At 39.9% G+C, this 26,090-nt stretch overlaps 2 protein-coding genes and 1 non-coding gene across 5 annotated transcripts; 1 reads left to right on the forward strand and 2 right to left on the reverse strand.

Annotated features, from left to right (window-relative positions):
- Nucleotides 1–3,082: 3,082 nt before the first annotated feature.
- LOC103974016 (protein BONZAI 1) lies at nt 3,083–21,500 on the reverse strand. Of its 2 annotated transcripts, XM_009388735.3 has the most exons (16): nt 21,190–21,495; nt 20,392–20,439; nt 19,431–19,579; nt 19,239–19,287; nt 18,195–18,251; nt 6,539–6,721; nt 6,323–6,457; nt 6,189–6,250; nt 5,828–5,930; nt 5,616–5,730; nt 5,424–5,500; nt 5,176–5,313; nt 4,804–4,968; nt 4,618–4,731; nt 4,285–4,381; nt 3,083–3,406 (listed from the first exon to the last, which is right to left on the reverse strand). In XM_009388735.3, exons 1-16 carry the CDS (start codon nt 21,352–21,354, stop codon nt 3,312–3,314), a joined length of 1,752 nt encoding a protein of 583 aa, XP_009387010.2. In that variant the 5' UTR covers nt 21,355–21,495; the 3' UTR covers nt 3,083–3,311. The 2 variants fall into 2 exon arrangements, with proteins under 2 accessions (XP_009387010.2, XP_018677217.2); XM_018821672.2 differs by lacking the exon at nt 5,176–5,313 and having other exon boundaries at nt 21,190–21,500.
- On the forward strand, nt 7,786–7,890 carry LOC135613281 (U6 spliceosomal RNA). Its single transcript, XR_010487264.1, has one exon. It is a non-coding gene; the product is annotated as a U6 spliceosomal RNA (small nuclear RNA).
- Nucleotides 21,501–22,371: 871 nt separating the features above from the next.
- LOC135612650 (obtusifoliol 14-alpha demethylase-like) lies at nt 22,372–25,693 on the reverse strand. Of its 2 annotated transcripts, none has more exons than XM_065109192.1 (3): nt 25,565–25,693; nt 24,861–25,396; nt 22,372–23,531 (listed from the first exon to the last, which is right to left on the reverse strand). In XM_065109192.1, exons 2-3 carry the CDS (start codon nt 25,335–25,337, stop codon nt 22,530–22,532), a joined length of 1,479 nt encoding a protein of 492 aa, XP_064965264.1. In that variant the 5' UTR covers nt 25,338–25,396; nt 25,565–25,693; the 3' UTR covers nt 22,372–22,529. The 2 variants fall into 2 exon arrangements, with proteins under 2 accessions (XP_064965264.1, XP_064965265.1); XM_065109193.1 differs by having other exon boundaries at nt 24,861–25,340; nt 25,565–25,661.
- Nucleotides 25,694–26,090: the final 397 nt, after the last annotated feature.

The raw sequence follows: 26,090 nt of genomic DNA on the forward strand, positions 1-26,090 counted from the left end.
TAGATTGTATCAAGCAGTGGTACTGCTCAGACACAGTCTCCCAAACTATGTTAGGTGGTGGTACCGTCAGACTGGGTGGTGGTACCATCCAGTGTTAGTGTTAGTGTTAGTGTCAGATTGACAAGCGGTGGTACTACCCAGTATTGACGGTGGTACCGCTAGTACCCCGAAGACTCGGGATGAGACCAATTTGGAGCCTATAAATACCCCACTCATACATGCTCGGTCAAGACAATAACTTGAACAAAATAGTATGAAAACTTTGTTGTAATTCCTTGAGATTTCCCCTCTAGCTTTAAGTTCCGATTTTAGTTTAAGAGAGGGGTGAGTAGCTTATAAAGGTTATCTTCTAAACCTGTGAAAATAAGAAAAGGGTTGTAAGAGGGTAGTTGATCTTTACCCTTTGAAAGAAGATTAATAGTGGAAGAGGAATCGGGAGTGAATGTAGGTCACGACGATCGAACCACTAGAAAACTCGATTTGCATTTTTGTTATGCTTTTCATTGTCATTGATATTGTTTTAATTACTTATTACACTTACTTCAAGTGAAGCACACTTTCGATATCATTTCCGATATGGGCTTTATCGAATGAAAGTTTTCAAATCGATGTAATTTTTATGAAAACACTAATTCACCATCCCTCTTAGTACTGATTTCAATCCTAACACATCCAACTACCCAAGCCTCTTAGATTAGTGGGTCTCTACCCAATAATCTCTTATTGGCTCTTATTAAATCTCATTCATAAGATCAAATAATTCAGGGGTTTATTAGATATCCAATAAGATAGGGTTTCTAGAGGATATCTTATATCCGAACTCTACTCGTCGCAACATCTACCATATATACGTGACCCTCTAGGCCCAATATCGAGCAAGCCATGAGTCATACCTGTCAGAACTCCTTTTGACTCAGTGAATTATTATCTCTAAAATAATTCATTTGACTCATCGACTACGGATGTACTAGGCCACTACGCCACAGTCCCTAGACGATACAAGAGAATTCAATCCATTGGACCTGTTTGTCCTCAATTACCATGTATCTATAGTCCCTCATCCATCTAATACTCCAGAGACCATATAATGGACATGGTGCTGTCATACCCATACGGTTTCTACTCGAGTCTCGTTCTAATCGGATTCTCTCAGAGAACTCTTTCTCTCTCAATCCGAATAACCCTGGCTAGGGATTTGTCTGAGTAAGAACACATGGGATATTCCTCTCATGACATCGAGAGCAGATAATCCTCTATCGACACTAAATAGCTCTCGTAAGGTTGGCTATCACTCCTGATGGCCGGTTGTGTTAGATCTAGAACTTTCAGGCCTATTATAAGTCTGGTATCAAAGAGTGGAGTACTCATACATGACATCCTTGATGTCTCAAGTCTAAGGACCAAATATACCATTAGGACTACGAAATCGTTGTTTGACAATAAGGCATTATCAACCATCCAACATTCCGTGAGCATATCAATCAATAAACTCATTTTCCAATAAGCACATGCACTATATCCCTAGTGCCCCCATATGAGCAGCTATGAGATTAGTCACCTCCATCATATGGACGGGTGTACAACACACTAATCTATCTAGTCATCTCGATGTTCCTCTCGAGTGACCTATGACTATGATTATTTAGGGTATGTGTTTAAAGGTGAATCGGTCTCATTATCATGATCTCATCACGATCCGGTTCCCATTACACAAATCCATGGACATCACAATATATGTAGCATGTAAGATAATGTGATAAAATACCAAATAACATAATATGAAAAAAGAATACATATCATGTCACACATGTCATCACTCACGTGATTGGCTTGCAGAGCACCTATGACTAGTAGTAATTCTCAATCTCAGATCAGTGATGTCGGCCCGTGGCAACGGTGAAGGCGTGGAGTGTCGTTGCGAAATTGTCTCGAAGGAAAACATCGAAATAGAGGATGATGACAAAGGGAAATGACTAGCAAGTAACGGTGTCAAGGTAGCGGTTGTCTAACCTCTTTGTCTTCTTCCTTTCTCAACAGTTGGGAGGTAGCGACAACGGCACGGCTGGGAAGTAGCGATAGCAATAGTGAGACTCCTTGTCACTGCTCCTTTGGGTCGTTGGTCTTGGTTGCAATGATAGAACAGGTGAAGTCACGGAGGTCGGGGAGGAGAGGTTTCGAGACTCCTTGGTGGAGTCATACCCGCTTGATACAAGGATCAGGTTGTGGTTCTTTGCGCTTAGGATGCCAAAGTTGGTAGTCCGTAGGCTAACGAGAAAGAAGAATGTTGCAAGAGCATCGAGGGTCCCTACAAGAACCCTAACCCTCTATGTGACGGTGTTGGGAAGCTACACCAATCGCTCGACAATGGCTAAGGAGAGAGACGATTGTAGCGACAGGGTTGTGAGATGGCGACGGAGGGATTACAGATGTCGATCGCATGCATGCAATCGTTGCGTGCGCAACTGGAGGCAACAACATTGCCATAAGTGACTACGATAGAATGTGAGATGAGGCTTGGGCTACCACAGCAGAAGATGAGATGAAGAATTGCAACATAAATGTCAAGGATCACGATTTTAATACCAGATAATAAGATCCCTAAGATTTTATCATAGAAGAAGAGGAAAAAAAAAGGATGATCACTTTGAGAGGATCGACCTCCTAGGATTTACCAAAGATTAGAATACTATTTCATAGATGATAAAAAAATAAATACATCCATATTTGGACTCCTAATAAAATAAATAAATCTCATATAAACCTCAAGGACTAGAAAAACTTAATAAAACATGATACAAAACTTGAAAAATAAAAAAAAAAATCCTAACAATTCTCTCGGGAAGGGGCTTCACCTAGCATTTGGGAAGATACGTGTCAGAATGAACCTGGAAGTCCAACATGAGTACCTTGAGAAATTTTACTTTTATACTCCTTTAGGAGGGGCTTTTCTTTCTTAGACATTTCACACGGCAGAGATGAAGGGATGGAATAGAACTATAAATTAATGGCTTGGGTGAAACTTTGACAGCAGGAAAATTCAACAGAATGATTCAATGCATTAATACAACGCAAGCACAAATAGTTTGAGTTACTTCAAGGAACACCACAATTTCACCGCAACTCATCAAAGTATGATACAATTGGAACAGAATCTGTTCTGTGCAACCTTCAGCTCTAGAGACGAAATAATTTTTGTTCGTAAAGGGAAGGAGAGGAAGAATAAACAAAAAATCCTGAATGTATCCAGAAACTGAGAAAACAAACATAATGAGAGAACGTAATACAGGAATATATTCATAAAAGAAAAAGAATCAGTTCAGTTGGTCAACATCTCTAGACTGCATGTAACTCATAAACTGTCTAGGTAACTCTGCAAGAAGTGACTGAATTACTGATACCTCACCACCTGCATGTTAAGCACAACAAAACTCAGCATTTCCATATATCTCATTCATAGGATCCGGACAAGAAAATTATTTAACAAAACATTATCGTCCAAGCTTGTCAGGGACATTTACGACTTTGTTGTTGATCCAGGCTTCAGACTGTTACATTACTTGAGAAAAGAATTGTACAGGATGCATATATCCAGTGTTAAGTACATCAAATACAGGGTTAAGTACTGTATCTGATTGATTGTTTGAAAGTTATATACATAATTGTTGTTTCATTATTTTCTGGCATAGCCATCAAGTTTATCTTGTTTAGTCAACACCATTTTCAAAGAACCCATATTGTTGAATCCTTATTCATCATTATGTTCCATGGACTCTACATGAAAAAGAAAAAGGAAGTTTCTAATTTATAAAGATGTTTTTATTCTCATCCCAGAAAAAAAATCTGATAGTTCCTTTTATGAAAGCTTGTCTAATCAACTATAATTTCTCTCAGATTCAGAGCTTTTACAATAAGGTACAGAGAGGAAAGTTCAAGACGCTTCCATGAAAGCCCGTTTGTGCATCCAAAAGATTACTGTGACCTTCATAGACCACTTGGAGAACAAATTAGTTGTTATGGTATGGAATTGGCATGTCAACTGCATAACTTCTGATCTGTAAACAAGACATGACTTTCTTGTATAGTTGATGACTATAAAAAATATAGCCCTATTCCTAGGTGTTCCATGTATTCATTTTAACTAAAGAAAACAAATACAAATAACAGATCAGTGTATCACTTCTATGATTCTTTTATATGCCATAAAAGTATGTCACTGTATAGGGCAGTAGTAAAAAGGGGGAATGGAAGATCCACGTGAATAGAGGATAGATGAAGAGTACATACTTTGTGCATCCCGCATAGCAACAAATTGCACTATATCTCGTGATGCAACTCGTCCAGTTGGGCTCTCTATTCGCTCCCCTTTCTCTGCATCTAAGATCTGCAAGAATGAAACCTGCAAACTCAAGAACTATGTTGGGGAATTAAAAGCCTATAGTAACCTGTGATGTTTACAGAGAAAACAAAGAACCCAAGGTGTTATAATCTGTTAACAGTGTGACCTTTGCAAGCCAAAAGAATGGGGGAGGAAAAAGGGTAGTGTGGGGTTTCAATAAAAGAATATTCTTCAAGATCAACAGATAAAAGAAGGTTACAATGATCTGACGATAAATTCACCTCCATTTCCTTGAAGTCAGCCCCACCAACTCCAACAATGAGAATTGACAAAGGTAGATCAGATGCCTTCACCAGAGCATCTTTTGTTTCCTGCAAATCAGTAATCACCCCATCCTGGACAAAGTTTTTGCAGGATTAAAATAAAAGGACTAAAATATACAAGTAAAAAATTTTGATGTAGCATACCGTGACTATCAGCAAAATGAAGTACTTCTGTCTACTGTTACTCAGTGACTGGCCAGCTATTAGTGCAGCAGCACTGATTACATGCCCAAAGAGCGTAGGGCCTGCCAGTGATACATTGTGAAGAGCACTTATATAAGCTGACATTATACCTTGGATACCTTCTACCTGAGAACAATTAGACATGGTCAAGTTAAACATCAACTTTCCAAGGTGATAGCTGGATGTCTTAACTTTACTGGTTCCAGACAACAAGGAAAACTATTATCCACAGAGCATGACCAGACAAAGTGATAAAAAGTAAAGCCACCTGGCAAAAGGATGAGTAAAAACCATTTAATTCATTTTTCTTTACAGTTCAGGTTGTTGGAGCACCTCAGGCTGATAAGTGCTTCCATTAAGGTTAAAACAATGAGAAACAGGACCATCTATCGGCCTTGCACCAAAACCCCAGGCAGGAAAGCGCCTATGTGCAACATAAAACTGCAGGACCTCCCCAACTTCTAGAATTGCCTGTAGATACCCAAATAACAAAATGCAAAAAATAGTGCATGCCTTAAGAAGGCAATAGAGGTCAACAAAGAAACTAAAATCATCACTAATATTCATAAATAGTTGCTCACTCTCTGATATGCATTTGGCCGACCTGAGGGGTCAATGTAGTGCAAGGAATCGGGTAGGCGAGGATTTCCATTTGATGCTGACAGAAAAGAAGTCATAAGATTTATGCAAATTTCAAAGTGATGATGTGCAAAGAGAGCAAATAAATAGTCTAAGATAGCTCCAACCAGGTCAAACCACTAATTCATCCATACCTGTAAAATCAATAGCAACCATGAAGTTCATTTCGCAGCCATCTGAGATATAATCCAAGAAAGTCTTACTTTTGCTTTGAGAAAATCGTTCCACAAAAATCTGACTTTTCAATACCTACATAGGTTCAGCAATTTCAGAGAGGAAAAAAAGTATAATTCAACTAGTACCCAGAATGTAAAAACTTTAGAATATCAGTAAAAGCCATCCTCACCTTATCCTCATAATCGTTACCAACAAGAGTAGGTAAAAATAGATCTTCACCATGCTGACTATGATGAAGCTTTTCCAATTCAGCCAACGATTTTATGACTTTGCTGTCAGTAAAATGAAAAATCAACATGGCAATACTATTGTTGTAAAGCCCTACTTAGTGCTACTGTATCATGTAACCATAATCACATGTAACATCAAACAGCATATACACAGTACAACTGCTTCTGCAACATCATATACATAAAGAGATTCACACAACTCTTGTGCATACCAATGTACAATCATTATTTTTAAATTGTGTGAGAAGGAGAGAGAGAGACAGGCTAAACATTATATAAGGAGAGGTGAAAAATCATTACCCAATCAATTCATGTTTGCCATTGCTATTGAAGTTGAAACACTCTATGGCAAGAGGATTTTCCTGCAAAAGCCTTAACCAAATGAGACTGCATAAAGTAACATGATAACTAGAAGAGGATGAAGGTACACATACTTTGCTCACAATCTGTTGAAGATTTACAATCACTGGTCTCCAAATAGGATTGCGGTCATTCTTTTTCACTTCAGTCTTGGAGATTGGAACAAGTACTCCACTCTCCTCTTTTCTAGACATCAATAAGAAAGGGTCCTTTGACAATCAATAAAAGAATAATCAGTAAATTTCATACAGATTCCGTCGAGAATTTTTCATAAACAAGCAAATGCTTACACTTTTTGAGAAAAGGTCCTTGTTTTCCAACTCCGAACAACGGAACACTATCTCCATGATAGTTTTTGAACCAAGACTCTCGTTGACACAAACATTGAGCTTGCCTAACTTTCTCAGATGAGTTTCATTGTTTTCTTTCCAGTCAAGATTTAGTGTTAATGATCTGGCAGGTGTAGTGACCACCTGTAAGAAACAAAAATGGCAAAAACTCTTCATTATGCATTAGCTATAAGTTAGCCATCTTTTGTTAGACATTATCGCTTTACACAACATGAGTTCATCTTCCATTTGACAACGAAAGAGAACAAAGGAGACCAACTAACCTTCGTTATACTAAATAAGGATGATCATGATAGCATCATATGCTGCATCATCTGCCACTGCCAGTATAAATCAGTATAATACTAAACAATATGACTGTCACATGGACCAGAAACATGGGTTCCTCATAAATTCTGGCTTCGTGCTAGTGCAAATTGGCATGTGATCAGTTGGCCCATTAATATAGACCAAACTTTGGCAAATGTAAGACTTCCAAAGTTTTCATTATCAATAGTAAGCACCATTAAGTCTTTATATACAAGCCCACCGTTGAATTATCTTCAACAGTAGGACTATTGGAGCGCCATAATCTCCAAGGTACCATCTCAGTTTATACATCATTTAGCACTTGTAAGCATACCGCGAAAGGCTTCAGTGGCATTAATATTATCTTATGTTGTGGATGCCCAGAATAGTATGTACAGACATTAGCAAAATTACACATTGTAAGCCATGTTAAAAGGGTTCATCACAAGTTATTGGGTCGATCAACAGTGAACTTGGGAAATGATATATTATAGTAAGATAGCAATTACCATTAAATTCATATCTTGCCTAACAAAATGACAATTGCATTCCAAGTAAAATTCCTGTTTCTAAAAGTTCCTCAAGACAACGAAGAGAGAAAAAAAAGACTAGCATTGATTCAATCCAGATTCACTTATAGGTTCATTAAGTCAGATTGTTGATTTCCTATGTTGATTAATTTTACATCAACTTTCAGAATTGTCTTTTTTCAGCCTTCAACGTGGTCAAAGCATTTTATTCACCTTCACATATTTTAGAGTTCAACCTGTACAGTTCAATTGATCAACCATAGTCTCGTCTACTAATCTCACACTTTATCTTGTCACGTCAATAACTTAATCTTACCTATCAGCCCTATGTTATTAGGTGATGTGTCATCACTAATACATAGTCATCCCCTCTTCTACAAACAAAAAGACAGCAGAAGGATACAGAGAAGATTAGCATGGTCCTTACGCAAGGATGACACACACAAATCAAGAAGCAAACGGATCCACGTTCATCGCAATTGTTGAACTCTTCCTGCAGAATGACAGCAGCACGACGAGAGACTTTGGTAGGGTTTGGGAGGCGTGAATTCTCATGGCTGCAGGTGATTCCTCGTGGACCACAATGCCCCCCCTCATAGGATACTGTTGATGCAGTGTCACAGTTTCCCCCGCCTCGTGGGCCCCACAAACCCTGAGTCGCAATTCTCTTCTCACCACTTCCCTCGCCGCGACGTAATTGATGGCGGCATCCATCATCCGATGAACCGCTAGGCCTATCGTTGGTGTTGGGGTGCGTCGCAATCGCCGCATGGTTGTGTGCATCCCCATTGCTACCGAGGCATATAGGACCAGCAGACAACCGCTCACATCCACATCGTCCCCTGCAATTGCCCTACCTAGTATTTCTTCGCTGATGGTCGATCCTTCTTCTTTGTCGATCAGAATCAATCTTGATTTGTCGACGGTTCTGACTATTAGGGGTCCACCACTAGCGATTCTTGCAGTTGGCATGGAATCGCAGACCCCTATTTCGCATCCCATGCCAGATTTGCCTAGTTTGCAGACCGATTCTTCGATGATTAAGGTCGGTGAAGGGACATCGACTTTAAATTCTTCTCTATTGCCCGTAGTCGCTCTTGATCTAACAATGTCTCTAGCCATTGGGGGTCCTCCGTCGGCAAATCATGTTCTTGGCATGGAATCACAGCTTTCGCAGATTGTTTCCTTCCCGCTAGTGGCCTCCTCCAAGTGGGTCCCGGCTCCATCATCCTTGTGTACGCCCACCTCTATTGCTGCTGCAGTGTCAGCTTCTATACCTTGCTCCCCTTGTCCATCGAGCAAATGCAAGGGCTTGGCACAAAGAGCATGGAGCTCCATGTTCACTCCAAGTTCCATGCCACAGGGGTTTTCTTTATTTCATGCACCTCCCTCATTCACTCATGATGTAGTTCTCAAAGTTCAACCTTCTGAGGAAGTAATCCTTGAGGGGTAAGAGTACAGGAAGAATTCTCTAATTGGTTATTTTATCGGCTCTCGTCCACCCTTCCTTATAGTTAAGAATCGGGTACATGCATTAAGTCATATGATTCCTTGGATGTTCTTCTCTCTATGGACGCTGGTTTTCTTATTTTCCACTTTGGAGACCAAGATAATCTTACTAGAGTGCTTGAATCTAGCCCCTAGTAAATTCATAACAAACTCCTCATTCTCTAACCTTGGGAACATGATTTTCAGCTCGAGAAGATAGACTTTTCTACTATTCCAATCTGGGTAAAAATATTCAACCTTCCTTTTTCTATGTGGACTCCCAAATTTCTCAGAACTATTACTAGCGGCATTGGGAAGCTTTTATTTATGGATCGGCTCACTAGTACTAAGGAACGCATTGGATTTGCACAAGTGTGTATAAAGGTTTCACTACTTCAGATCTCCCTGATATTCTGTGCTTTTCCCTTAACGATGCCAAAGATTATATTGTTAGACTGGTGTATGATTGAAAACTGGTGAGATGGTCACTTTTTAATATCTTTGGACATGCTATCAAGAACTGCTATAAACACAACTAAATGGGTCTCAAAGCAGCCAATGGCTCCTGTCTCACCTATGTCAATGGAGATCCCCTCGACTATTGTGCCAACTGCACGTGACATCGGCCTTTTCATGCCAGTGATTTCAATGCAAATTGTGTCAAAGGTTAAGTTTAAGCAAATTGTCTCGACTATCTTTGCATTAGTTGTATGTGATCACGGGCCTCCCACAAGAAACGTGACTTCTTCTTATGGTCTGCCTAGGTAGACACCTATCATGACTGACAGTCTCATAGCCATGTGTTAGGACTCTAGCTAGGAGAGTCCTAATTGAATTTTATTGAAAGGGGCATTCGTAAAACCTACCTAGCCGACCTCTATTAAAGAGGTGAAGAGGCCGGCTAGGGTTAGGGTTAGTTTGGAGGTTGTTTCTGAGAGTAGGAGTTGGTTAGAAGTAGGAGTCTTGAGTAGGAATCCTATTAGGAGTTAGGGTTTAGAAGCCCTATAAATAGTCATGTATTCATCCTCTTTTGACAAACAATGGATGAATCTTCTTAGCAGCCTTTAAGCAGCAACTTGGAGGAAGGAACCCCTATAGAGTTACAAGGAGGCCGATCCCCTAAAGAGATCGACCCCAAGCTTAGAATCCGCTAGGGTTCTAACACTTGGTATCGGAGCAGCGTTCTTGGCGTCTCGCTGCCCTTCCACAGCCATCCATCAGCCCTCCACAGCCGTCCAAAGCAATTCCCACAATTGCTTAAAACATCGTCGCCGAATTCCACCGTCATCTCCACCACCGCGGATCATCATTTGATCTCCCCGTGAATTGCAACAGGTTCTGGTTTCCTACCTTACTACTGCTGCAATTTAGTTATCCTTATTCAAAAATCCAAAAAAAGCGTTCCTATATTGCTGCATAAACTTTTCGTCGCAAAGTTTTTCTCTACGACGAAAGATGCACTGCAGAATTCCAACCGCATAGCATAGTTTGTTTGATCTTGCTATTGCATTTTTTCTGTCCAAATCTCTATGAAATTTTTATGACAACTTTGACACTTCCTAACAGCGGATTTCCCTTTGGTTTCGTCAAAAATTATCAATATAAACCACTGATCTTTTACCTCCAAACTGCTAGATGCACTACAGAATTCCAACCGCATAGCACAGTTTGTTTAATCTTGCTACTGCGTTTTTTGTCCAAATCAATACAAAATTTTTACGACAGCTTTGACACTTCCTAGTAGCATATTTCCCTTTGGTTTCGTCAAAAAATTCTCAATATAAACCACTGACCTTTCACGTTCAAACTGCTACACTTTAGACGTAAAAATCTGCTACAGTACCTTTCCGTGATCCTCAATTTTTTCAAAACTTCCACAACCCCATACCATTAACCCGTCAATAGAAAAAAGACAGGAACATCTCTAATCTACAGGCAAATGCTATGGCTTCTCAAGATCCATTTGATGCCAAATTTGAAGCATGGGAATCTCGGATTGAATCGCGACTTGAATCGCGCTTAAAGGACAAATTACGCGCTTTGTTTGCAGAATTCATAATTGAACAACCGCCGAGTCCAACCAAATTTTAGCAAGGAGAGAGTTCAAAGAGGCCTCCAGAGAAGGAGGGACAGCCCTCAAACATGCTTCAGCCACGCATGAGGGTGGACTTCCCATCGGAGACCCTGCAGGGTGGATTTCGCGCGCCGAACGTTACTTTCGCTACTACCGAACGTCGGATGATGCTATGGTGGAAATTGCTATCATCCACCTTGAAGGAGATGCTATTCAATGGTACAATTGGCTGGAATACAATCATGGGGCTCCGATGTGGAATCAATTTAAGAACGCACTGCTGAATTGTTTCGGACCTAGGGAATATAAAAATATTGATGACCAACTCGCAAAGATTTGACAATCCTCTATGATTCAAGAGTACCAAATCAGGTTTGAGAAGCTATTCTACCTTGCTCGTGATTGGACTGACCGTTAATTGTTAGGAACATTCATCGAATGACTCAAGCCATAGATAAAAGGGGAGGTTAAGGCACGGCAGCCCCGTACCGTGACAGCTACGATTTCTTTCGCCCGAATACAAGAAGAACGGCTCAACCAAGATGCTCGGAGGATGAGAACCTCTCCTAGGCCCACGGCATATAAACCTCCTTTTGCTCCCAGCCATCCTTCGCTGCCAAAAAAATTGACAAGAGAAGAACTACATGACCGATCAGCAAAGGGTCTTTGTTGGCATTGCGACGAGCCGTGGAACCGCGATCATCGCTACAAAAGGGGTCGCCTCCTACTGATTAAACCTCTTGAAGACATGGAGGAGGAGGTCCAAGAGCATGAGGAAGAGGTCGCGGATGAAGATCAGCCGCCGGTCAATATTATGATGCATGCCCTTGTCGGTTATGCGAACCCGCAAACGATGAAAGTAGGAGGACTTTTAAAGCAACAACCTATCACCGTTCTTATTGACACCGGAAGCATTAATAATTTTATGAACAACAAGGTTGCTGTCCGGATGGCCTTACCTATCAAGAACTGCAGCAGGTTTGACGTTAAGGTTGCCGACGGATGAATTTTGAAATGTGATCATAGGTGCCCGCAGGTGAAACTGTTGCTGCAGGATCAAGAGATAATTGCATATTTCTTCCTCCTCCCTCTTGATAATTATGAGGTCATGCTCGGCATCGAATGACTGACGACATTAGGTGATATCTCCTGGAATTTTGTAAAACTAATTATGAAATTTTACAGTAAGGGGAAACAGATGATACTGTACGGGAAACGTGGGGGCGACATAACGACGATTTGCACACAACGAATGGATAAGGTTTTGCACAAAGCATACAGTGGCTTTTAGTACAACTTGAGCAGCAAACTAAAGGAAAGCCAACAGAATTTGAAGATCCAAACCTACTTCCTTTGCTTGCTGAATTTTCATATATATTTGACGAACCATACAATCTACCTCCTACCCGTCGGCATGATCATTGTATATCGATTCTTCCGAGCAAACCTCCAGCAAATACTCGGCCATATCGGTATCCATATCTCAAGAAGAATGAAATAGAAAGGATTGTAAAAGAGATGCTCGAAGCAGGAGTTATGCGGCCAAGTTGTAGCCCCTAGTCTTCACTAGTGCTCCTCGTACGAAAGGACGGAACATAGCGAATGTGCGTTGATTACCGAGCTCTCAACGACATAATCGTCAAGGACAAATACCCTATTCCAGTAGTAGATGAATTGCTTGATAAATTAAAGGGAGCATAAGTCTTCACAAAGCTGGACCTTCGATCTGGGTATTATCAAATATGAGTGTGCGAAGAAGACATACCGAAAACCGCCTTTCGAACACACAACGACCACTACGAATTTTTGGTAATGCCCTTTGGTCTCACCAATGCTCCCTCCACCTTCCAGAGCCTTATGAATGATATTTTTCAAAATTATCTTCGTAAGTTTGTGCTGGTTTTCTTCGACAATATCCTTATTTACAACCCTTCTCTTGAAAGTCATTTCAGCACTTACAACTTGTTTTGACGATTTTGCGAGAACATGTTCTTTTTTTCAAAAAATCGAAGTGTAACTTTCTTCAACAAAAGGTGGAATATCTTGGGCATATCATATCAAAGGAAGGTATGGCGGTGGACCCCTCCAAAATTGAAGAAATGCAGAACTGGCCGACCCCGAAGAACATAAAATCGCTACGCGGCTTTCTTGGTTTAACAGGCTACTACCACAAGTTCGTGAAAAACTATACAAAGATCAGTGCACTCCTTACTTCCTTGCTGAAAAAAGATGCTTTCCAATGGTCAGACAAAGCCACCACCGCCTTCGACGAACTTAAAGCCGCAATGACGACAACGCCCGTACTAGCGCTACTCGACTTCGGCAAGACTTTTGTTATTGAAGTCGATGCCTTCGGAGTCGGAATTGATGTTGTACTAATACAAGATGGTCGCCTCCTCGCTAATAGCCTAATACCAGTAAGGCATTATCTCCTTCCCATATCAAGATGACTATTTACGACAAGGAGATGCTCGTGATTGTGTGTGTGGTGACCAAATGGAGATTGTACTTGATCGAGCGATGCTTTCAAATCAAGACCGACCATAAAAGTCTAAAATATTTCTTGGACCAAAAGATATCTTCCCCCGAGCAGCAAAAATGGGTAACAAAGCTTCTTGGATATGATTATGAAATAACTTACAAAAAGGGGAAAGAGAATGTTGTTATAGATGTGCTTTCGTGGCTACTCGAGAAAGCTAAATTTTTTGTCGTTTCACTTCCGACCAACAACTTCCTTGAGGCTATTAAGAGAGAATGGTAAGAAGATCTGGAGACCAGTAAGATCATAAAAAAATTGGAGGAAGCACCAAGCTCCGTGGCTCATTACAGTTGGGACTCCAAAGAATTGCGCTCTAAGGGACGTATTGTACTTGTGCCAAATTCTACTTGCATAAAGACCATCCTTCAAGAGATGCATTCCACACCTGCGGCCAGGCACTCCAGGTTCCTTAGAACCTATAAAAGAATTAAACAAAATTTTTATTGGGTAGGGATGAAAAATATTATTGCTAAATTTGTGGCATAATGTGATGTATGTCAACGACATAAAGGCGAGACAGTGGCAAGCCCCAGAAAGCTGCAACCTCTACCCGTCTCGGACTCAATATGAACGGATATATCAATGGACTTCATCGAAGGACTTCCCTCATCACAATGAAAAAGTACAATTCTTGTTGTGGTTTATCGCCTTACAAAGTATGCTCACTTTTACGCATTTCGTAATCCCTACACTGCTTCTAGTATTGTTCGAATCTTTATGGAGAATATTATAACATTGCATGGGATGTCGAGATCTATTGTAAGTGATCGTGATAGGATCTTCACAAGCAGATTTTAGATAGAGTTATTGCAGATACAAGGCACTAAATTAAAAATGAGTACGGCATATCAACCACAAATCAACGGCCAGACTGAAGTGGTGAACAGGTGCTTGGAAACATACCTCAAATTCTTTACTAGTGACCGGCCAAAAGAGTGGACAAAGTGGCTTCCTTGAGCCGAGTGGTGGTATAATACAACTTATCATTCATCCACAAAATGTACTCCCTATGAGGCTATGTATGGCCAACCTCCCACTGTGATTCCAAAATATGTGTTGGACACCTCTAAAGTAGAACAAGTAGACAGGGAACTATAGGACAGAGACAAAATGCTGAAGTTACTAAAAGATAATCTCAATGTAGCCCAAGCAAGTATGAAACAGTAATATAATCAACACAAAGGCGAAACAGAATTTTCAGTAGGAGATTCAGTCTTCCTACGGCTCCAGCCATACAAGCAAACATCAATCTAAACCAAAGCATCTATGAAGCTTTCACCTCGGTTCTATGGACCCTACCAAATTTTGGAGCGCATCGGAGCGATAGCATACAGATTGGACTTACCCGCTAGCTCTCGAATCCATCCAGTCTTCCATGTGTCGTGTTTAAAGCTCAAGATGGGACAAAACGAGACAGCCCAAAGCCATCTACTAAATATGACTACCCAAGGAGAACTCCAGACCCAACCAAGTGCCATTATTAATAGATGAATGGTAATCCGACGACGACAACCCACTACTGAAGTGCTAATACAGTGGGCGAACCTACCAGCAAAAGATGCCACTTGGGAGAACTATGATGACTTGAAAATCAAATTCCCAAAATTCATGAATCGTCAGCCTCGAGGACAAGGCTAATTTGAAGAGGGCGGGTTTGTTAGGACTCTAGCTAGAAGAGTTCTAATTAAATATTATTAAAAGAAAAATTTATGTAAAACCTACCAAGTCGACCCCTATTAAAAAGGTGAAGAGGCCGACTAGGGTTAGGGTTAGTTGGGAGGTTGCTTCTTAGAGTATGCGTCTTATTAGGAGTTGGTTAAAAGTAGAAGTCTTGAGTAGGAGTCCTATTATGAGTTAGGGTTTAGAAGCCCTATAAATAATCATGTATTCATCCTCTTTTGACAAGCAATAGATGAATCTTCTTAACAACCTTTGAGCAGCAACTTGGAGGAAGGAACCCCTATAGAGTTCCAAAGAGGCCGATCCCCTAAAGAGATCAACCTTAAGCTTAGAATCTGCTAGGGTTCTAACACTATGACAACCTCTAACAGATATGACGCCCTCACGAGTACTTATGTGGTTGATGACTCTGAGGTGGAAGAAGATGGAAATTCTACATTTGCCAACCTTCAACTCAGTGTGGAAAAGTAACATGCCTCTAACAGATAAGCAGAGTACAGAGTGGGAGACATTCTATATGATTTTTATTTTGATTTTAATTGTTGATAGGGCCTTGCTTTATATTACTTTGTATGCAGCCTTTGTTTCATTGGCTTTAGTCTCTCTTTTTGTCCCTATGCTCTGTCGTAGAGGAACGAGTCCATGCTACAGTGTAGTATATCCTTTTTCTTTATATCAATACTATTCTTGCCTTTTTGCACCAAAAAAAAAAAGAAAACAAAAAGCTAAAAAGGGCAAGGCCCCCATCAAAAGAAAGGCAAAGACAAACACTAATACAAGGTCAAATTAAATGTGAGATATGAAAAGGTGCAGCTCAAAGAAGAGCAAGGACAAAAGAGGAAAAAGGAATGAAAAGAAACAACCACGAAGAGCTACAATGTGGACAGAAATCTCATCTTAGGCTTCGAGCTGTAAAGAGTTACAAAACAAATAAGTAGGGTTTGTTGTACCGATGTATACCACCCGGTATGTGCAGTACATACAGATATACGAACCACCCTCTATCGAGCGATACCGATCACTTGACTTCGTATCGAGTGATACGGGATCTGTATCGGGTGGTTACAATCAAAATCCGACCATTATTGACTTGTAACAATCGATAACAGTCCGATTTCAACCATTACTAATCAAGGGCTGAGAATGCCCTATTTCAAACGTTCAATCTTTTAAACTCTCAGACTCTTTTTTACTTACATCTCTCTCTTATTCTTACATTTTCACTCTCCTAAACTCAACAAAGCTATGATTTGTGAATTAGATCAAATTTAGGAGACCAATTTGGAAGGATTAAGAGGACGAACACTCTGATCAAGAGGTATGTATTCTCTTTCAAAATTTTTGTTAATTTATGAGATGATTAAGCCTATTCTATATGGTGTATGACTTAATGTCTAATATGTTATTTGATATGTTTTTTATGGAAGAATAATTTTAAGGGAGCAATCAAGGTCTTTAATGTTGTGATTAGTGTGTTTAATATTGATTTTTTTTCGAAATTAAACACTTAATATGTCAAATCTTTACATTTTATGCATATTAAGGATTGGATCATATGTTTGTGATAGTATAATAGGCTTAAGTAAGTTTAAATTAAGTTTTTTAATACTATGATTCATAGTTTTAATAATGATTTAATCAAAATTTAATCGATATTGGGTTGATTTATATTATTTTTTTTTAAATTATACTAAATTTATATTTATTTCTAACTTAAAAACCCTAATCTAACCTTTTTCTATTTTTCAAGTATTTTTAGAGGATTTTTTTTATGATTTTGGGCATACCGTCGATATGCCCCGGTGTACCATTGGTACACCTTGGTATTTACCGTACTGAGAAAGGCTCGACACACTGGTACTAACCAAAATTGTAATTTTTGCAAATAACCATACAGAAATTTTAAAACTTAATTTTCTTTTCTATTTATTTACTCACTGAGTTGATATTTTCAATTAAATCTCACAAAATTGACCCTGATGCCTTGTGTCAATGCCCACATGCAGAATTTGTTACCTATCTATTTCTAGAATACCTCTAGAACTTTTTTCTAGATTATATCCATGTATTTTGAACAAGCTCATCCACATCATCTAGGAAAAAGGCAAGTAAGATGATGCTACTAACCATTGTACATATTCAGATGAATCAATTTAGTTTGTGTTGGTAAAGCCAACCAATATATACTCTATAATCATGATATATTCAAACTTTGACCCTAATTTTTTTCCAATGACAAACATCCATTCTTCTTATAGCATGATGTATGAGCTTTGATTTCTATTGATTCCTATATTCATTTGAACAGAAGTCAGAGTAGCCTGAACGCTGATTTTTATAATTGTCACTTAAGCTTTACCTTTGATGTAAAATGTCACATTTTGAGTGCAGTTGTTGACTCATCTTTATGTGTAAGTTATACCAGGAAAGGTATGAAGCTGTCATGAGCTTATTTGGATTTTCTTGATATATACTTGCACATGGATTTGAATATTCAGTTCACATAGTGGATTTCTCCATAACTTCACAGTAAAAGCTGTGAGTTAAAGCACTGCTTAAACATGAGGCTATTTTTGTTATTTGGAAGCCATCTCTTGGTTCTGTTTCTAATCAGTGTGAGTAGCACACACCTCTCCCTATCCATTTTTTGCGCAACATCTTAATTGGACCAAGCATGACTCATATCTCAAAAGTGGCCACCAAATTCCTTTTCGAAATTAGCTATCAACAGGACCCTTGAGATAATGGTTGGGTTGGTCAGAAACAATCAAATTGCCAATATGTCAATTGTTGAAAATATTTGTAAAAACATGACTATCAAAATCATCATGAGCCAACTAAGGTAACCTATACAGGAGGCAAATACTCCGTGATACAATAAATTTATTTTTATTTCCTTAAACAAAAACAATGGTGAGAAAGAAAAGTTTCCAAACTATATCTGATGTAAACCATACTAAGTCCTCTAGACCATTCTGAAGTAATCAAGTGCCATACCTCAGACAGAAGACTGCTTGCTTCACCAAGCAGTTGTTGCTCCTCCAACTTAAGCATCTGCATGGATGCAAATCCTTCTGAACATACTATCACATAGCTACTTTGCAAATAACTGCAAATGTATAAATGCCCTCAAACAAAAGTAACATACAGAAGCATAGAAAAGATATTGTAAGAACAAGCAGCCACAACTACAGGAATAGAAATAGTGCATGGGCAGTAATGATAACTAAAATACATCTGTGATAATTGTGAACAAAATTGAACTTTATCCATGTAAATACAAAATTAACATTTGTTTAAATATTTTTGTAGTAAAATGCAACCAGAAAAAGACATTTGTTGGTGGGTACACAAACAATGGAATTAAGATAATAGTTCAATGATTATCAGATGATCAATAAGGGCATTGCAAAAACTTCCAAAGGCCACTTTGGTGTTGTATAACAGCTGCCGGATAGTAACAAGCCCGGGACATACTTCACTGTGTACTTATTCAGAAAGTCAACAATTCTAAAGATACATTGTTAATAGGCATTAGAAGTAGTCTTTAGATAGACACATATTACAATGTTACCAAGGCACTAATTGGAAATAGCAAAGGAATTGAATAAAAGATTTATCTCATAATATGGGACCATCTATGTTTGAAACTTTGAATAATGCCCCATGAAATCTGTTGGCCCCTGTATACATGAATTTGAAATATGCTAAGGTTCACTAGAACATTGCAGTGTATCATAACAGATCTGGCAGATAAAATGACAAGAAAAAATTATCTTTTTTCATGGTGCATTTTTAATAATAGGCACTCAAGGTGATCTCTCAAACATACTAGATTCGCCTGGATAACTAGACGAGAATAGATATTTTACGGCCATGAGATAAATATGCACTTAATGAGAATCAAGGCAGATCTTGGAAATACAGCACAAAATAGATTTATCATAAATTTTCATGCATTCACTATAAGATTCATATCCAAGTGACTAATTGCAAAAGATTATTTTGAATTTTGTGTGACAGCAACAAAAAGATCATTACCTTTGCAGGTACATTGTGGAAGACTGACTCAACATCATACACCTGGAACCTGTGAACAGACAACATGAACCAATACAATCACTAAGAATTAAGGGAAAAAAGAGAACAAATGTTCTTCATAAGTGGGGCAAAAGAATCAATTGATATAGATTAAAGTTTGCTGAAATTAGACTGATAACTTTTAAAGCTTACACCAGATGTTGCAGAACCTCAAATTGGTAATTGATGATAATCTTTTGTGTCCACACTGGATTTGCTGAACTTAGTATCACTTCAGTGCGACCAAGCTCTTCAAGTTTTCCATCTCTTTGTTTGGCATAAACAATAGCCAAAGAATCACTCTACAAAAGATATTAGATTTACCAGGACCCAAAAATTCATCCTTTAAACAACTACAAAACTACCGTCATGTGTTAGCACAAGCCAAAGGGTTAATGAAGGATGATGCATGATACCAGGAAGTAAAAACAAGATATACAATTGCTGGAAGGCACATAGATCCTCAAGATCTAATTTACACAACAGAAAAAAGGGGATATGACAAAAGTCAGCAGCATTCTCATTTTTCAAAGAACAAAGCAATAAGATTATCTGATTTCAGACCTCAATATACAATTATGATCAAACCAATGTGTCGTTAGATAAGAAAAGAAATTACCTGACTTTGAACAAGCCCTTAAACATAAGAGAGCGCAGAGACAGGAGAAATAATATATCACAATCTAACTAGATGGTTAAAAAAGAAAAGAAATTACCTTATTTTGAACAAGTCCATACACATAAGAGAGAGGAGGGATAGAATAAATAAAATACCAAAATCTAATTAGATGGTACAGTGAGACTAACAACTCCAGCAGAGATAAAAAAAACATCAATCTGAAACAATCCACCTTTTGTGATGCAAGGCAAGAAAGAAAATAAATTTCTCCTGAAGGCACAAAATTTCTAGGTTATATAAAATGGAGAATGAGTCAATAGGAAGGCATGAAAACTCAAAGAACCCAAACTCTTAAGTCTCAAGCACAAAATGTCAAACTGGAACACAATGCTGACTGAATAAATGTATTTGAATATTTCCAGCCAACAAGAAAATGCAAGTTAACTTGCAGAAATGAATAAATTATATAATCTCTTTATCTGAAAGAAAGTGTACCTTTGAAAGCACATCCTGATCACACAAGTCTGTAGCAGACAAGGATAGCTGTCAACAATGCCATAAAAAGAAATTAGTTAAGTACAAAAAGATAGTCACAGAGACATAACAATTGCTGAAGCATGTCACAAGCAAGTAAACCAACATAATATTAAATCTCAGGTAATCAAAACGCCCATAAGAAAATGATACATTATTCTTCAGGACAAAACCTTTCTTAAAGTATCATATTTTTTCCTCACCAGCAAACGACTGAATGCCAAACCTCAGGATATCAGTGACCTATATAGCATTAAACTTCCACTCGAAACACACTATTGCAGGCAAGAGGGCAACTGAAGATATAGCTGGAATTAATATGCATACTCTTTTACTCTTTAACTAGCGACGGGATGTAATCAGTAATTGTTGTATTTATATCATCAAACATTGATTGACGAATTTCAACTGTGAAATCTACCTCAATTAGCATATTTGTGAGATCAAAAAATAATGTTTTGCCATTTTATTCATGTAGCATGTCATACATCAAGAAAAGCGAGCATTCTAAAGCTCATCAAAATAGAATTTATGAAAGAGTGTCGGAATGTCTCAAAAAAATTAACCACCCGAAGGCATCATCTCGACACACACATGAAAATTAAGCAACCTTAAACCACTGATCTCAAGCATTTCCACTACCACCCAATGAAATCCACAGCGACCTAAGTCGCGCAGTTCCGAAACAAGAACGAAAGGAACAACGGAGCTGAGACTATCTAGGGTTTTACGATGAGGGATCCGGATGGAGATGCCGACCTCGATCTGGGTATAGGGGCTACGTAGGCAGCGAGATTTGAGGAAGAGGTCGCAGGCACCGTCGGCGCCGCTCTTCAACCCAGGGCCACCGGCTACGGCGGCGGCGGCGGCGGCGCCACCGACCGGGCGCCCGCCCTGGCCGTCGCCGGAGAAGCAGTTACCCATGGACGCCGAATCTACCGGTACGGGCTGCGAGGAGGAAAAGTAGGAACGAAGAGGGGAGGCGGCGAGAGAGGCGCTCCGAGAGCCGAGAGACGTGCGTCGAAAGGAGAAACGAGTGAGAGTAGGAGCTGAAGAGAACGAGAAAGCGCGTAGGAAAGAGAGCGACGTGTTCACATGGCACTATCTAAGTGAGGATATTCTGCATGATGAGCACAGAATTCAGCATTTTGTGCAATAACTGTATCTCACAAGTGGGGCCTTCCAAAACACAGCAGTCGAGATCTTGAACGCTATAGTAAACAGCACAGATGATCGAGAACACGGTACGTTGAGCTCGAGCGCGTGCGGTTACGGGGGACCGGAGGCAGCATATGGCCGTTGGATACGTGGTCCATGCTTTGAGATAAGCGCACTAGCTCTTCGGCTCGGTTCCGGATCCCTCTCGCGACCGCGACGGGGGTTAAAACACGAAAACACCGATTGGAAACCAGAGTTGTGGGACTACTCATTGGCTTGGACCAATTAAGCTATTTATGTAAACAACATCAGTAACAGTTAATTACAATAATTCTGCTATTGAGATGGACCCAATCGATCAAGTCTTTTCTGACTTTATGTCGAAAAATGGCAATAATTAGAGACGAGGGAAACCTGGAACATCAATTCTGTTCTTTTTGTCCCTAGCTATCGACATTTGTTTAATCCAAGAATCTAAGAACTAATGAGTTATCTTATCTTTCCCAAAGTTTCAGTTGGGAAGGAGTTCAAGATAAATGAGCCAATTACAAGCTTGGTCTCATGTTCGTGAACAACTTGCCTTGTATTAGTTGCCACCATTTCATAAATAAGTGCAATGAAGCATCAAGCTCATATCGTGCAACTTTACCATAACTACATACATAATACTGATGATACTGTGACGTGCCGACCACTCCAACACTTCAGAATTATAGAACCTAGATGACTACGAGAGTGTACACAGTGATGCGTGCGACCACAAGGCCAAAGCACGCTCATTCGACAATCAAGAAACAGCTAGATTTTAAGGTTGCAAGTTGAAATATTGGGCACATTCATTCCACAATAAAAAAAAGAGGGCTAGAGTTTAAGGTCTGCAAACATCTGAAAGGAAAACAGGGACAAACTCAAGCAAGAATAGGGATGGCAAGAGCAAACAGTTAGTTGCCAACGGACAGCTTCCGCCGCTTGTATCGCACCATCACTTCACCTTTGACACCAACTACCATGGCATTCCAGTCATTCTCGGGGAAGGGAGATATCAACTCAAACTCAAAGTTCCTCAGCAAGTGGCTCCATATTGCCTTGATCTGCAAGTAAGCAAAAGGCTCTCCCAGGCATCCATGCCTGCCACCGCCAAATGAAATGTATGAGAAGGCTCCCGCAGCCTTGTCTTCCTCTCTCCCAGGTAGAAATCTGTCAGGATCATAGGTATCTGGGTCCTTGTAGATGTACGGTAGCCGGTTTGCGAAAGATGGGGATGTGGCTACAATGTGGCCCTTGGGAATATCATACTCCTTTCCTTCTCTCGTTGTGACGGTGAAGTCACTGTGAGAATAGCGGAGAAGCATAATCAACGGAGGGTGAAGCCTCAGAGCTTCTTTGATGCAGCGGTAGAGGACATCCATCTCAGATAGAATGTCATGATCCACCTTATCCCCATGCTGCCTCATTATCTCCTGCTGCTCCTCGAGAGCAGCTGAAAGGTACTTCCTGAAGCGCAGCAAGTAAGCTCCCGTCCAGGTGGAAGTGATGGAACTGGTGTGCTGGCCTGCAAAGAGTGCAGCGATGAGCAACCCTGTAATCTCTCCTTCTGTGGTTGCACGGCCATCCTTGTATTTTGAATCAATGAAGCACTGCAACATGTCATCCTCTGATTTGCCAGAAGTCTTGCGTGAACTGATAATGGTTGAGAAGATCTCCGCTATCCGAGCACGGGCACGATCCCGCCTGCGGTGGGCTGGGATAGGGAGGTAGGGGAATATGACACTGATGGGCTGCATGCCATTGTCAAGGTCATGAAAGAGGGCAGAGACATCATCAAAGAGCTTGTCCCTTACTTCTCTGCCCAACAGGCATCGGCTTGCTGTCAATATGATGAGATGTTCCAGCTCGTACTTCAAATCCACTGTACCACTCTCTCCCCATTTTGAGAAGTAGTCCTGCAGAAAGTAATGATAAATATAATTTAAAATCACTTAAAACTGTAGGACAGATGGTGGCTAAGCCAACATTCTATCATTCTAAACAATAATAGTTAGGGCATAAATGCTACAAGCAATGAAATGCAGACAAGATGAAATTCAACTGTTCTACAAGGTAAATGATTAACCATTCATTTTGTTTGGTGTGTGTTTGTACAAAACAAGAAAGGAGCAGTGTCTTCAGACCCTTGACCAAAAGATGCTGTAATTTAGGTGCACAAAATCACCCTTGAAGATGGCCGTCAGTGACGTCATACCTCACAGTCCTGATGAGTGGGCCAATATGTGTGGATCACAGGCATCAAGTCTATGAGACACCATAACTCAGTCCATCTAATCAACAACTATTCCTTTGGCAAAAACAGCATATAGGCTGATGAATAATATTAAATGTCAATGAATTAAAGTATCATTACATGTCAACTAATTATGCCACATCATATTAAACGTCAACTAATTATGCCACATCATATTAAATGTCAACTAATTAGTGTCATTAAAATGGTCACAAGTATGTTGTAGGAAAAAAGTTAAGTGTCCTGAATTATGACTACAAAAGAATCAATCAAGTAAAGCAGACCTTCGTATTACAAGAACTTCGTAAAGTGTAAGTAGTAACAAACATTTTTTGAAGCCATGAATAGTAAGAAGTAACTAACCAGTTTTTAGGAACTTTATGAACAGTTTGGATAGAACTTTTAGTTTGACTTACAAGTTTCCAGTTCATGGCATCCAACTAGGAAAAAAAGTTACAGAATATACACCATCACATTTATCCATTTTAACGTCATGGGTCTCACCATTTCATATACAACGACAAAATTCAATGGAGGAGCAAACCCTTCTGAAATAAAACAATGCTCACAACAATCTGGATTTCACCACAAGCTTGTTCATTTGATCAAGATAATTAGCAACAATTGCTCAAACGAAAGTTAGGGCATATTAATCTAGACAAAAGTAGGCAATGTAGATCAATGTAGATCATGGATCCAGAGTCTGATGCTAAAAAAAAAAATTGATTTTAAAAGGCCTAGTTCATTTGATGAAGATAATCTGCAACTAAAGCACAAACTGGATGTTAGGGCATACTGTTCTGGACAAACGTAGCTAATGTATATCATGCATCTAAACTTGGAGAAACAAATGCTTATAACAATCTGGACTCGCCAGAAGCTCGTTCATTTGATTTAGATGAGTGTCATTTATCAACAAATGCCTAAATTGCATAGATTCAAGCAATCAGGGTTTTCTGCCAATGGAAAAGCAACTGAGGCAGATAATTACCTCAGTCTCGACAACCATGTGATCCACATAGCTCCTCAGTTTGGTCACCCTGAGCGCCTCCGTGAAGAATCGAAACTGCTCCTGCCGCACCGAGTAGTCGACGTCGAAGACAACACCCGGCCCAAAGGTCGGAACGTTGAACTGGTACACCTCCTGCTGGCTGAGCTGCGCCTCTGGTGCCTTGAAGAAGTGGCCCGACACCTCAGGCCCGATGAAGAAGGTGATCTTCCGGTTGACAACGTTCACCGTGAACACACTTCCGAGCTTTGCGTACTCCTCGCGGATCATCAAAATCGGGCCCCGCATGAACCGCAGCAGCCCGCCGATGACCGGCACCGCCGCGACTATCGGCGGCAGCGGCTTCCGGGACTTGGGAGCCAGGGCGGCGGCCACGAGCTTGGCGAGGACCAGGGTCGCCAAGAAGAGGAACCCCGCAGCGAAGAACTTGTGTTCCTTCAGATCCATCGCCGAAATCATGATCTGCACGGAGGAACCCTCAGCAAGGTTCGATCTTTATGACAAAAGAACCTTCAGATCTAAGCAGAACAAGTGTAAGATATTGGTAAAAGAAGAGCAGGAAGGCAGAGATTTAGATTATTGCCAAGAAATGCGCGGTGAAAAGGTCAAGAAATCGAGTTGAGACGACGGAAGAAGGAACAAATCGAACGGAAAACAAAAGGGAGGAGATCGAAGGAAGTGTTTACCTCAAATCCTGGAGGGAGGGGCAACCGACAAGGGCAGGAGACACGACAATAGGATTTGGATGGGGAGAGGTCGAGATGAGAGGCTTTAAGCACAGGCGGGCAGAAAGAATCGCTCCAACGAGGTGGGAGATGCACGGAGAGAGTGAATCGTGGAAGATCAAAACGTGCATTTACATTACTAGCCCTCGAATTTGGATTCATTTTCAATTTCAATTCCAATTTGAATTTTTACGTAAATTTATTCCCTAATTTTTAATTAGCATTTGGATTCTACTTAACCCGTTTAATTAAACAACTTCCGTTAAATTTCCTGATTCTTGACCAGGAAAAATGATTAGATTGTCTAGCAAACTTCTGTCTAGCAAATTTCCTAAATCTTGACCAGAAAAATTGATTGGGTTGTATGGTATAACTTAATCTGTGTCTCAGCATCAATACTCATCATATTTTTTTTACAATAAATGATTAAAGTGAAATTTGATCTCAGGCCAATGCAATTTAACGTGGCAACTTGACATAAATATAA

Source organism: Musa acuminata, chromosome BXJ2-5 (genome assembly GCF_036884655.1).
Source record: "Musa acuminata AAA Group cultivar baxijiao chromosome BXJ2-5, Cavendish_Baxijiao_AAA, whole genome shotgun sequence".
NCBI lineage: Eukaryota > Viridiplantae > Streptophyta > Magnoliopsida > Zingiberales > Musaceae > Musa > Musa acuminata.

Bases quoted from the DNA above. Each gene is read 5' to 3' on its own strand.
- LOC103974016 (XM_009388735.3), bottom strand. From the start codon at position 21,354: ATGGGTAACTGCTTCTCCGGCGACGGCCAGGGCGGGCGCCCGGTCGGT. The intron at 19,288-19,430 runs GTAAGCTTTAAA...GTCTGTTCACAG, and splicing joins GAGGTTCTGCAACATCTGGT to GTTCCAGGTGTATGATGTTG. The intron at 4,969-5,175 runs GTGCTCCAACAA...AATTGTTCTCAG, and splicing joins GAAGCACTTATCAGCCTGAG to GTAGAAGGTATCCAAGGTAT.
- LOC135612650 (XM_065109192.1), bottom strand. From the start codon at position 25,337: ATGATTTCGGCGATGGATCTGAAGGAACACAAGTTCTTCGCTGCGGGG. The intron at 23,532-24,860 runs GTAATTATCTGC...TACTTTCTGCAG, and splicing joins ACATGGTTGTCGAGACTGAG to GACTACTTCTCAAAATGGGG.